Consider the following 13,772-nt stretch of genomic DNA (forward strand, 5'->3'; position numbering starts at 1 on the left):
TTACAAGGATATAAAGCGGGAAGTTACTGGAAAGAATCACAAACTAATGTGAGACTAGACCAAATTTTTGCAAACAGCAGAAAATGGGATCTTTGTTGTAGACAGTTCTTGCATTTAATGCTGTTTATATGATTGAAGCAGTTAATAAGTGTTTTCATTGAGTATAGTTACAGAACAGCTGCAGAAATCTTAAGTGCTTCTGTTCTTTTTTTTTTTCTTTGTAGTTTAGAACTGAAAAATCCCAGAAGAAAACTGGACACTGACAGAGATCAGGGTGGTTCCTCAACAGTGCACTCTTCTGACAGAGGCACTGCTTTTGTGGGGTAGGAATGATGACAGGGGCAAAAAGGAAGAGAAGTACAGTCTGGAGGAAGATTCAGGCTATTCGCTCTGAAGATATCAAAGCTTGGTGTAAGAGAAGGCTGCCTATCTTGACATGGGTGCCTGTCTACAACTGGAAGGAAAATTTGGTTCCTGATACTATTTCTGGGATGATGCTAGCCATCCAACAGGTGACTCAAGGTACAGTTAATTCATTTCAAATTAATATTTTAAGTTTGTCTGGTCATATCTAATGTTAATTGAATCTAAATAAAAATACAAGGAAAAAATGTATAGTCTTAACTCATTTATAGAGTGGATGTGCAAATGTGGAAAGAAATGCATTGTGATATTGTACCTAATTTCTGTGGAACTTTACTATTTATCCTTTGACATTTTTTCAAACAATGAATACAGAAGGTGAGAGAGCAGTAACTCTATTCATACAGGATATATATTATATACAATGTTTTATCAGTTAAATGACCATCTTTTTCTCTATTTCACATGGAAAACAAAATATAACTCAGTGATAATTGCACTATAAAATATGCCATTGTGGAATAAACACATGCATGATACTAATACCTGTAAAATTCCAAAACACAGCAGGAAGAGGTCACAACTTTCTGTGCCTAAAGAGTGTTCCTGCCAGAGATATTATCCAGGGAGAGGATCTGTGGCATCCATAGCTTGTGTGCTGATTTAATGCTGTATTGCGTTACCTACCACACCTCTTTTCAAGCAGCAATACAAAGCAGGGGTGGAGCTAGACTCCATTTTACAGCTTAAAAAAAAAAAGGAAGAAAAAGGGAAAGCTTCCCAAACCCTGCACAATGACCCGCAGCAACTTTAAGTTCCAGTCATCTTGCTTAGTAAAGTGATTGCTGCGAGGAAATAAATGCTTTTGCCAGTTTTTGATGTGTCTTTGATAGTGTCACCTTCTTATGATAATCTCTTATATTTGTCTCAGACAAATCACAGCTTCTTATCTCAGATGGACTTTAACTCCTTCCTTCATGTGAATGACATCTATTGTTTTCTAACAGTCTTCCATATTAAGTGTGCTTAACTATCATTCATGCTGTTAAACACTTCTTTAATTGAATTATGCTGCAACTTGAGACAACTGATTTGTATAAGTATTTGTGCTTTTAAAGTAATTAGGAACATCTGCATTGGCATGATTTAACTTTGGGAACCTTAGTACTGTAACTCTGCAATGTATCTAATTTCACTGGTGTGCATACAACAATTGTAATTAAAATGCTGCTAATAACAGTATGTTGAAATTCATCAAAAATGCTATGTTAAACAGCATTTCTGCAGTGCTGGTAGTTTTAGCCAAGATTTTAATGTTTGACTCTTGTACCAAGAAGTTGTTTACTGTCACAAATAAATCTGCGAAGAAAAAAATACAGGTTTGTGTTTTCTGGTTTATTTATAAGTACTCTAGAAACAATTTTATCCTTATTTTATGCTGTTCAAAAAGAAATACTTTGAAACTCCTGATCTATTTTTTCTTTCTCTGCTTGCTGCTTCTCAGCATTTTGGAATGATTTTAGAGGATGAAATAGGAAGAGAGTTAGAGACAAAAGCATTTCATCATGTTTGTGGTGCTTTAATTTGAATGCAAATATAAGCTCTTTCCCTAGTATTGTAAACATTCCAGTCACCAGCACTATCCTAATATTTTCACAGGAAGACTTATGGATGAAAAGAAGTTCCATTTGTTATATAGCACAAAGCCAAAAAACCCCAAATTTTGGGAGGTCGTATTATGACTGTTTTCTTCCACCCACAAGATAAACCAAGAAATTTTGTGATGCAATGCAAGGCAGAAATTCTAATAATAGTAGGAAAAAAAAGGTAATTGGTGATAATTGATTTGTTGAGCATAGTGTCAACCTCAGCAACAGGTTTAGGCAAATCCAAGTATAAGGAAATAAACCTGAGTAATGGAAATATGTGGGAAAATGTACAGTTGTATTCATATACAACAGTTTTCTGAGTGATGAAAGCTGCAAACTCCAGGGTGGAGAGCAGTCCAGTTGCTTGAGAATAATTAAGAAAGGCCTTGCAAATGAGCTGTGTTTTTCACAATTTCCTTCTGTGGGGTTTCTTACTCATCTGGCATTGGTTATATTCAGACTATTCAGGTTGGCAGCTGCTCTGATCTCGTGTAATATGTTTGTGTTCCCACTTGTAATCTAAATTTTAGATAAAATTGCTGATTTCCCTTTGTATTGTAAGGAAGAAAACATGAAAGTCACTGTCCTTACTGTGCTGTAGTGAAAGCAACAAAACTGGGCTGGGGAAAAGGAGACTGAGGGGTGTAACAAGATGGAAAGTGAAGGCATGGGATTATCATAATGTACTGCTGGGCATTTGTGATGAAAGAGTCATTTCTGAAACCAAGCAGTCATTCTGAAAATGGTCCTATAGTTGTTTCATTGTCTGCTAAAAATAATAAATAAATATTAATTCAGAAGTCCCAAAATTCAGGGATCTTTACCTTATGAGACAATACCTGTAATTTCTCTGTATGTATCCCCTAGTTTTAGAGTCCTTTATCTACTTCTACAGAATATGGAGAAAGAAATGTCAAAGATAATTATGTTTCTAAAAATTTTATGAAAATATCACATAGGAAAAAGACCCTACAAGTTCTAACAAAAAAAAGCCTTTTCAAATATACCAATTGGCACAAAGGTCCAGCTGGACTTGCACAGTCCCAGACTGCAAAGTCAGCCAGCCACAAGTCAAAACTAGCAAAAGAAATCAGGCTTCACCAGTTGCAGCTATTTAACATTAGCTCCAAGTATAATTTAATAATGCTGACAAAGAATCCTTATTCTTACTTTGATACCTAAGGTTGAAAAAATAATCTTTAAATTTAAAATGAACATCATGATGCAGTCTTGAAGTTTGCTATACACTGTAATAGGAAGTTAAGAAATTTGAGCTTTTATGTTGTGGTAATCACTACACAATTTGTCTCAAAAACTTCTCAAAACTCTGTTATTGATAGACCAGAGCAATATGTCTCTAAATTAACAAAATAAATCCCTAACTTGTTAGATTAACATTGCTTGTCCTCTTCCCTTTCCCTTTCAAACTTATTAATACCCCATCAACAGTCATTCTATGAAGAGTCTTCTTTCCATTTAATTCTGTATCCCTCATCCTTGCAAACAAATTCAACTGCTAGATCCATGTAGATGTCTCATAAGTGCCTAACCTTCTTTTTCCTTTCCAAATTGAAATCATGCTAATAAAACAAAGGCTCTGCTGTGCAGGTAAGTAGTTCTCAGCAAGCTGTTTCTGTGTTCTTCACTGGTCAATGAAGACTTAACTGATGGGAGTTAATGAACATTAAGTTATTAGACAGCATCCAAAGGAAGGTAAGGAGGATGATGAAGGGCCTTGAGGGGAAGCTAAATGAGGAGCAGCTGAGGTCACTTAGTTTGTTCAGCCTGGAGAAGAGGAGACTGAGGGAAAACCTCAACATGCTTTGAGAGGAGGTGGAAAAGCGGGCACTGATCTATTCTCTCTGGTGACCAGGGACAGGACTTGAGGAAACTAAGTCAGGAGGGGTTTAGGGTGCATATCAAGAAAAGGTTTTTCACCCATTGGGTGGCTGAGCACTGAAACAGGCTCCCCAGGGAACTGGTCACAGCACTAGCCTGACAGAGTTCAAGAAGCATTTGGACAATGCTCTCAGGTACATGGTGTGACTCTGGGGGTGTCCTGGGCAGGGCCACGAGTTGTACTCAATGATCTTTATAGATCCCTTCCAAACTTAGTTTATTCTGTGATTCTATGCTTGTGAGAGGTGGCGAATGACTGCATTTACATAATTTTTTTTTCCTTTTCTTTCATTCACTTATTAAGTTGTCTATCTTGACTGACAAGCTTTCTCGCTTGTGCTTTTCTGATTCTCTCCTGCATCCTTTGAGGAGGAGTGAGTGGCTGGATGGGTACTTAACTGCTGGCTAGAATCAACCCACCACAGGCGTGATTCATCTGACTAAATCTAACCATCTGCTTTGTTAAGGTTGATTAATTATATTAATAAGTTTCCTCTGAGTGTAACAGGGATGGGCTCAAGTGTAGACACTGATGAGGCAGACATCAAAGTTTAGGTGTCTTAACCATTATATCCACATCATTGTGGGTAATAAACAGATAAAGAGTTCATGTTTAACAGTTCATGGTTAAAGGCAGGTCTTACTGTTTTCTTTTCTGTAATTCGTCCATTGACCTGTCACAATAGAATTATTTGTGGTTTTCTTGTGTGACTCATACCCATACTCATAAAAGAATACTTTGATCAGCCTGGGTCTGAATTTTTCTTGGTTTCCTTACATGATAAAATTAAGATGCATTATGATGCAGTCTTTCCATGTAGCTAAATCTCATTAAATTGTCATCATGTTTTTTCTGTAGCCTTCTGAGCATGTGCTATAGTCCCATCATATCTCTTCAGAATGCATCTGCTTAGCTTATTTTCACAGTGGTAACTTTTATTGCACCAAGCAAATTATTAATCTTTACTTTCATGGCCTTTCATAGGTGATCTTTCCTGACATTATTTATTCATTACCTAGCTCTTGATCCATCTACCAATAATCCACTTCGCTATCCTTCTTGTGCAGTCTTGTCTTTTCAAACAAACAGCTTTTTACTCAGGATTTAAATTTTGCGGTGTATATTTTTTGGTAGTCATTCCTCAGTATTTTGCTATTTAGAATGTGGGGTCTGGGGCTTGTTTTTTGCTTGTTTTGCTGTTTGTTTTTTCCTGGGCAGAATTATGCACACAGCTCACAAAGACTGGCATATAGAAACCATGTCTAGTACCATGACCCATCAGTAAGCTTCCCTGAATGTCCATGAATGCAACAGAATTAAGACCAAGTTTATCTAAAAAAAGTTTATCAAAGAGAACTTCTGTCATGCAGACGAGTTCATTGCCAGAGGAATTATTACCCAAGTTAGTCTGCTTGAATCTATACTTTATTTTTTGAATATATATTTTAGCGTATGTAACTTTTTTATGTTCTCTATACAGGTAGGGGACACAAATGTGTCTGAAGCATTTTGGTCATGAAATTCTGTGAAAATTAAGTGCTCTGCATAACACCTGAAGTTGTTTTACTCTTTCTGGATGTAAATTCCTAATGTAGGTACCTAACTTCAGACAATGTCAACCCTTCTCTCAGGCTTCTTCCAAGATCTCTCTTGAGGTTTTGATAATTATAAACTTCAACTTCAATCTATTAATGACCAGACTGTCTCCTGTTTACACAAATATATGACCTAAATTCTCTTTTTTTTTGTAATTTTCTGAGTGATGATAATACTTATAACATGCACTTTTCTTTATAACAATTTAGAGCTCTTTACACTTACCAGTAATAGAAAAGTTAATGGGTAGGGAAATTAGACACACAAAAATGCTTTTGCTCAAAATAGAGAAATTACTTGTGCAATACTACACTGAGAGTTTATGGTGCAAAGAATTCAGGTTTCAGTAGTTTGCTACTGAAATACATGTCTAACACTGCAACTGAGTTAAACCCCTCCAAAAAACCTTAAACCTACAAGTGCTTTTACAGCCTTTAAAAAATAAGTGCAAAACAAAGGAATGGTACTTTCTACTGAAGTATTTGGTCTGAATGGAAGCCTCAGTGCAAAATTAGAATTTTGACTGAGTTTCCTGAAGGATGATGACTTTTCCATGAAGGAAATGGTGAAGCACATGGATATATAACTTATATCAAACAGAGAAAATGAAATACGTCCAGATTGAAGGCTGAGATAGGAAATTGCCATCTCAGGAGTCTGAAAAACAAGGTAAGTGGCATCATGGATCTGGTTACACGTACCCTAGATGATGTTGTTGAATTTGGAATTATATTTTATGATTGGTGGTGAGTATAATGTTGTACCTCAGTTACAAGTCTGTACTGCAGATGAGGGACTGGACCAGATGCAACCCATGATGTTGTCATTCTCTTTAGTAATAATAATAATAATAATAATAATAATAATAATAATAATAATAATAATAATAATAATAATAATAATGAAAATACATGTCCACGTACAGTAATAAAGGATACTGGAGTGATGGATTCAGCTATGCAATTCTGATTCAAGGCTCTAGGACAGATGGTGGGTTTTACTTCATATTTATGTATGGGTTCTAAAGACAAATCTGCTGCTGCTCTCAGTTAAAGTTGGTTTTAACGGTGTGTTGGAAAATAATTAGCCTATTTGGGAAAAAGAAAGGCAGCTGCGTGAATTGGGAGGTGCAAAGAATCTGATGACCACTGGCAGTGCTGTCTCTTGATCCATTATCACAAATACAGTGTTTCATTTTGGTTGCCTCTGTTCATAGATGATGATCTCAGTAGAAGAAAAGGCTAGGAGAAGGAGCAGAAAAACAGAGATTATATTTGGGAGAAAAATGGCTCAGACAGGTTAATTAAAACATTAGAAGGTTTTTTCTATATCAGGAAAGGCATTCAAATGAAAAGATGTAGCACACAGAGAAATGAAAATGTAGCACACAGAGAAATGAAAATAAAGTAACTTGAATCTGTTTAGATTTAAAATTGGAAGTAGTTCTAAAAATATTGTATTTAATTATTGGGTTCAGAAGATGGATCTCCTTATCACATAATTCCATTCACGGGTGATGTGCTAAATTAGAAACAATTGTGTTTGGCTGTCATAAGGGGGAGCAGACCACAAGGGAAGGTCTTCACAATTTTATGCTCTCTTTTGAGCTGCTACTTAAAAAAAAAAAAAAGGTGAAGTTTGGAACTTCTGTATATATATGAAAAAGTTAAGACAAATGTGTGGGAGTTTCAAAATAAAAACACTGTCACTCTATTTCTGATTCAGTCTTTGCTTCCTAAGTTTGTGGAATCCTAAACATTTTTCTGTTTCTTTTGAAATAAATATTTTTCTGTATGTTATATTATGTACTCAATAGCTGCCCACTGGAAGCATGAGGGTGTAAGATTTGGACTTTCAAACTTACCAGATTGCAATGATGTCAGTGTTTGTAGTTTAAAAATAATATTTTTTTTTTGGAAGCAGCTATTACAGGGATATGCTTAATGTAGAATTTATATATAGTATTATACATTTGCTGCCTTTCCTGTGACCTATCATGAACAAGAAATGCTTTGGCTCAAGTGGATTTTGGTGGGCTGTTTTTTTGGAGGGTGGAGGGCCCTTGAGACATATTTCCTCTAGAAGTTAAATATGTAGATGGCATCTGATGAAATCAGTATTGTTATTTCTGCCAACTTCTTTTCTTTTTCGTTCTTCAAGCCCAATAATAACTCCCCGAGTCTTGGTGTGGTTTGTGTGTTTTAATTAAACTTAATTTAATCTGGAGCTGGATTTATTGCTGAACAACTAATTGCTTAACACTGGCTGGAGACCCTGACATTAAAAAAAATTAACTATACTGCCTTCCTGCATTCCAGAACTGGTGCCCAGTGTTTTGGAAGGCATGATGCCAAGAACTTATATAATTTTTTTTTTCTTAGCTTTTCATAGAGGAGCCCCAGCTGTGTCTTCTCAAGAGTGATAGTTGCCAGGGGTTTATTTCAGGCTCTGATCATAAATGTAGGCATAAATATACTCTAAGCTGACTAACTGGAGCTAATAATTTTATGAAGGGGTAAAGCTGCCTTGTAAATATACATCTGGCTTACAAATAATATGTGTAGATGAAATAGAATAGGCACATTTGGAAACAGAGCCAGAAAAACCTCCTACTGAATGCATTGGAGAATCCGTGTAGTTCATGGTTTCTGGAAGAGTGTCCAGTTGAACTCTGTAATAGTTCTCTCATTCAAAGAATAATGATGTAAGCAGAATATGAAATTTAACACGTTAGTGAGAAAATGCGGGACAATGTTTCACACTTTACAACTCTCCACTGGAGCAGCAAAGCACTTAGGCTGCTGTGCATGCAATATTTTCTTTCTAATGTCTATAAAAATTCTTCCAAGTTACACATGTGCTAATGCGGTCCTGTCTAACAGACTGCTGGAAATGTGAATTCAGCTTCTGGACGACCTCTGACTCCCCTGGGGCCTCCTGTCCAGGTGCACTCTGGTGTGCACACACTGCATGCCCAGATGAGCTGTGTGGGTCCCTGGGGTTTGGGGTGCCTGAGCACCATGGACAGAGACTGAGCAACCCAGGAAACATCGATCCTTGAAGGAAGAAATGATACCATACATAATCTTCCAGATCAGAAAACTGATAGTGTTCAGATCCTTGGCCCCTGATTTGCCAAAATGGATGCCCTTTCCATGGATTTCAGCAAGTCCTGCTCATCTGGATTAAGGCCTGTAATCACTCATGACAGGCTTTTGTTTCTCCACAGCATTGATGGTTCTCAGAAGATTACCTCATAGTTACCTTCTTGCCAGAAACTTCTGAAGGCTTCATTCTCTGTTTATTCTTACTGAAATACAGAGATTTTTACCTATAATCCACTTTCAAATCCTTCTTTGTTTCTGGAGATGGCTGAATTCTTCCGGTATCATGGCTGGCTAGTGGATCATAGAGCTCCCCGTGAAACAGTTTATAAAATCTTTGGGTGTTCAGATATGGCGTCAAATTTATCCTTAAGGGATCTTAACATTTCAGATTGTCTATCAAGACTGATAGCTTTTTTTGAGGAGCTCTATTGAAAGAAAAGAAAACACGAGGAATTTTTTAATGCTCTGTTTTGTACATATCTATTACATACAGAAGGGTCAAGCTGTCTTGAACAGAGAAATCATGCCACCCCCTTATTTCTTTTATATAATGTTTGCATATTTTCCTTTTGAACATTAAGATACAAATGTCAGTATCTGGAGATCTGTAAAGTGGCAGAATAGCACAGTGTTTTCTCAAATCCACCTTTGATGTGCTTGTCAGATGGTACATTGGGAGAGCTGCATTTCAGAATGTGAAATACTGTGAGTTCAGGTACTAGGGCTAACACAGCTGTGGTGCTTCACTCTCACCAGGCTGAAGGAGACAGCTGCATGGGAAGGAGCTGGACTGAAGGAGCCTTCAAAAAAAGAGGGGGGTTGCCAAATCAACGTTGTGTAGTCTCTGAAAGATTTATGGTTAATTTTTGAGGGCCTGTCCTTCCATTTTGTCTTTACATTCTTCATTTGCCGCAGGCTTTGAATGACAGGAATGATTTTAAGCTCTTGGTACTTTGTCACTAAATAAGTGAGATGGAAGGCACAATCCACTTGTGCAGCCCCAGCAAATGTGCATTGAGAGAGCTGACACTGAGCTGCCCAGTTTTTGGAGGTTAATGATATTTCCAAAAGATCATTTTGTGTTAAGAGCTTTTCGAAGCCATTGTTAAAGAACCCACCAGAACTCGCAGGTTTGTGTAGGAAAACTTTTATGAAATATAATATTATTATTTTCCTGTGGTGGAAAAACTTTTCTTGTTTTTTCTTCAATACAAGTTAGCTATCCTGGAGTTAGAAATTAAATCCTGGGATATGAGTCATTGGTTAGTTTGATTTGTTAGTTCTCCAGGAAGTATTGGTAGGAGACTGATTAAATATGTGTCAGTTCTACATTTTAGGGTATCCTCAGAAAACATCCTTCTTACTACATAATAGAGCTTTGTGAGAAGATGGAGTAGAAATGGAGAAATTATATTTTTCTGAAGCATTAGAGAGTGCCCACAACTGAAGATAGCATTTTTGAGGGGGATAAGATGAATTAGTGTCATTTAGGGTTCCGTAAACCTGGGGTCTGACTGTCTTAGAATAGTCACACTTAAGAGTGAAAGGTTACAATTACAGAAAGTTATTTGAATATACGCTCTATCAGAAAAACTTTTAAAATAGATATAGCTTTTTACCGTAAATACTAAATAATACTAATGTTGATACTCCTCAAATTAATTATAGGCTTAATACTTTTCCTGCTTCTTAATTTAATTTCTGCTTTGCACCTAATATTTCCAAAAGACATGGTAGAGTTTTCCTCAGGACAGATGTAAGTATCATGAGCATATTTCCAGATGCAGAGAACTGTTAACTAGTTAACTATACTCTAGTGATTCATAGCTCTTCCTATGGAAAATATTCTTTTATTGCTTAGTTTTGCCACTAATCTAATTAGCAGAAACTTCCAATTCAAACTGAGACCTTTCTCCTGTGGCAGGAGATGGCCTTGTTTCTTTTTATCGAGTTTGTTATTTTGCAGTTGCTTTCATTGACACCGAGTGTTAAACATCTCTTGCTTTTCAGCCTGATGTGCCAGAGGACTGTAAAGCACCTGGTGCTAGTCACAGGTCATGGTTTTCAGTGAAAGCGTGTCCCACAATGTTATCTTATGATAAGGAGGTAGTTAAAACAAACAATATTAATGTACTGTATCCAAACTTACTGTTCAAAATTTGTTTGCATTTCTTTTCATGGAATTTATATTCTTATATGAAAACCTTAATGTCACTGCCATGGGGGCTTCTCCATATTACCAGTGAAGATTATGGGAGATCCTTACTTTATGATCTATTTTCTTTAAGTATTACTCTATAGAATGAAAAAAAAGAAAATAATGTTTCCTGTCTTTTGACAGGTAAGTTCTTGAGCAAACAGAATGCATTGCAGTGCAGTTTAATATGAAAATTAATTAAATAAGCTTAAATATACTAATGATTACATCTTGAAAAGTATTTGAACCTTTAGGGCATTTTATGCCTAATAAGAAAACCTGAAGTCTTTATTGATTCTATTTTATAATGCCCCTCTGCTCATACACACTGCAGTAAGTGCTGCACATGCTTCAGTAATGGGAGTAAAAACCTAACAAACAGTGCCAGGACTCAAGTCAAAGGCTGGTAGTTTTAGCTCTGGCCTGATTGCCACAACCTCAGCATGAAAAAGGATGACAAATTGCTTCTAGAAACTTAATACAAAATGTGAAAAGTCCAGGCATGAAATGGAGGAAAACAAGGGCCAAATTTAAGCTCAGATTATCTGCCTGTAAACAAGTGATATTTATCAGCAGCAGATAATCTGGATTTATAACCACAACCAGGATCAACAGGCTCTTCCCCAAAACCTTCTAAAGTACACATCTGGCTCAACATTCAGTACTGAAGCTTGTGTATTCCTTTATGCTTGGGAAGAACACAGACAGGTTACTCCATTTCAATTATGTTGTTATAATTTAAATGAGACTGAAATTATACTGATTTTTCTGATTCCTTCACTTTTTGGAGAGTCAAATAATTAGCCTAGCATAATGCTTTGTTGCAAGGCTGGAATATGCGTGTGAGTAGTATTCAACTAGTAAATTAATTCCAAATTTTCTCTTTCTGTTTGGTTTTGTTCATGTTCAAAATTGTTAAAATGGGAGAGCTTCCCAGTGTTAAGCAAGATAAAAATTTCTTTCTCCTATTCTCTATTTCCCCCCTTCCTCCATGCTCAATTTTATCTGGATTGGGTCGCATAGTTCTCTCCTGTGCTGTTTTTATTCTCCTCAGGCACACCCTTCTGTGTTGCTCTTGGTTCAGAATCTTCTTTTACCTCTATTGATAATGTGAACATGGACATTACACTACAATTTGAAAGAGCTTTTTGGCTTATGATACTGCTGTGCTAAGAGAAAAATACAGAATTGACTATCAGTAGATGCACTCATTATAAGGCTGAAGAGCAACCAAGTCCATTTCTGTTTGAAAGAAGTTTAAAACTAAACAGATTTAAAAATATCTCTTCTCCAAGTCATAATTGATAGTGCTGCTTTGCTGAGCACAATGTAGATGAAAATGATCCATGTAGGATTCACTTCAGCAAAATCTTCACTGTGAGGTTTTTATAAGAACAGATGAACTGCTTCACTGAGAACTTGACATTTCTGACCTTTTTGTATTTTCTTGCCTCCCCCGCCACCACCACGTGTGCTTTGTTACAGACTCAAATGAAAATGTAAGAAGGAGATTTTGAATAAAAATGTTCAGAATTGCCTCTGAAAACCCATAAACAAAGACACTCTTTGGCATGCTCCATATTATCAAAGCCCCATAACACCAACATTTCAGGCAGAGAATGCTTTCTGGAGCAGTTAGGAACGCTCAGTGAGAACAATGAATCCTACAGGTTTAGTTTTTCTTTGGGGATTTCACATGTACACAGAAGGTAACTCCATTGCACAGATCTGAATCTCCTCTGTCACACACCACACGTGCTCATTCTCCCAGTGCAGGCACCTCTGCCCTGGGCTGGTGAGTGTACTCAGGTTGAAGGTGGATTTGAGAAAAGCATCTTGTGTGGTACACAGGCCAGTCCTTTCTTCCAGACTGCGTGATGAGGTATTCACCAAAATTTATGGAGCAACTGTGCAAGCCAGGTTCTCCTGCTCTTAGTTTCCAGAAGTAAGAGCTGTGAAATGGCTGTGGAGCCTGCTGATCTGGAGCGAGTCTGGGGAGTCTTCTGATGACTTGCAAGAGGCCAGTGCAGTCTGACTTGCTGTCTTAGGTATCTCAAGTTGAAAAGCAACCAAATCTGCTGCTTTGCAGGAATGTTCTATTGAAAGATGAGTTCCTGTCCAAGACTTTCTAAGAAAAGGAGGGATGCTGTCCTCTGTAGCTAAGCAATGAAGGTAATTAGTAAGTCTGTAAAGTTAGACCTGAACCAATTCCGTTTGTTCTCCATCTCAACATGAAAGTCAAATACTTTCTGCTTCTGAACTGACAGCTTTACATGATGGAAGAAATGTTAATGTCTAAAGGCTTATAAACCCCAGGCATCTAAAGAAGATGAACTCTGGAATAGTTTTTAAGAAATTAGAAGAAAGCAGACTGAAGGGGCTCTATCCAAACCAAAATTACAGGTTTTGAAATATTTGTAAAAAACAACCATCCCACAGCCTGGAGACCGCCTGGCAGTCTCAAACCCACGTTTGTGAGGGTGGGGGTGAAACATTGCTGCCTCCTCCTGTGAGGCCTGGCTATTAAAAGAGGCTTGGAACCACTAATGGAGACAACTTGGAAACATGGTGGGATATATGGATTTGGATGATGAAATGAAAAACCTTCCACAGTTATTTCTGATCCTTATTGTACAGTAGTTCACTTAGACTCTAGGTTTTAATAAAGGAAGGTGAGTTTTTTCCTGCTCTTAATTAAACTGTAGACATTTCCTCATAAAAATAAAAAACAACAAAGCAAACAGAACAGTTTTATCTTCATACAGTGAAGTAATTCTCTTTAATTTTCTACAGGGCTGGCCTTTGCTGTTCTGTCTTCAGTCCATCCAGTTTTTGGTTTATATGGATCTTTTTTCCCTGTCATAATTTATGCCATATTTGGAATGGGACGTCACGTTGCAACAGGTAAGTGTCTGTTTGCTAAAGTCGTTTTCAAAAATAAAGAACCGGATACTGAAATT

At 37.0% G+C, this 13,772-nt stretch overlaps 1 protein-coding gene across 1 annotated transcript in view; it reads left to right on the plus strand.

Moving 5' to 3' along the window:
* Nucleotides 1–242: 242 nt before the first annotated feature.
* Nucleotides 243–13,772, plus strand: part of SLC26A7 (solute carrier family 26 member 7) — a 64,978-nt gene continuing 51,448 nt past the window's right edge. The window contains exons 1-2 of the mRNA XM_030971822.1: nucleotides 243–522; nucleotides 13,606–13,716. Coding sequence (XP_030827682.1) covers nucleotides 330–522; nucleotides 13,606–13,716 — 304 coding nt within the window. The 5' untranslated portion in view covers nucleotides 243–329. The remainder of the gene's footprint in view (nucleotides 523–13,605; nucleotides 13,717–13,772) is intronic.

Source organism: Camarhynchus parvulus, chromosome 2 (genome assembly GCF_901933205.1).
Source record: "Camarhynchus parvulus chromosome 2, STF_HiC, whole genome shotgun sequence".
NCBI classification, from domain to species: Eukaryota; Metazoa; Chordata; class Aves; order Passeriformes; family Thraupidae; genus Camarhynchus; species Camarhynchus parvulus.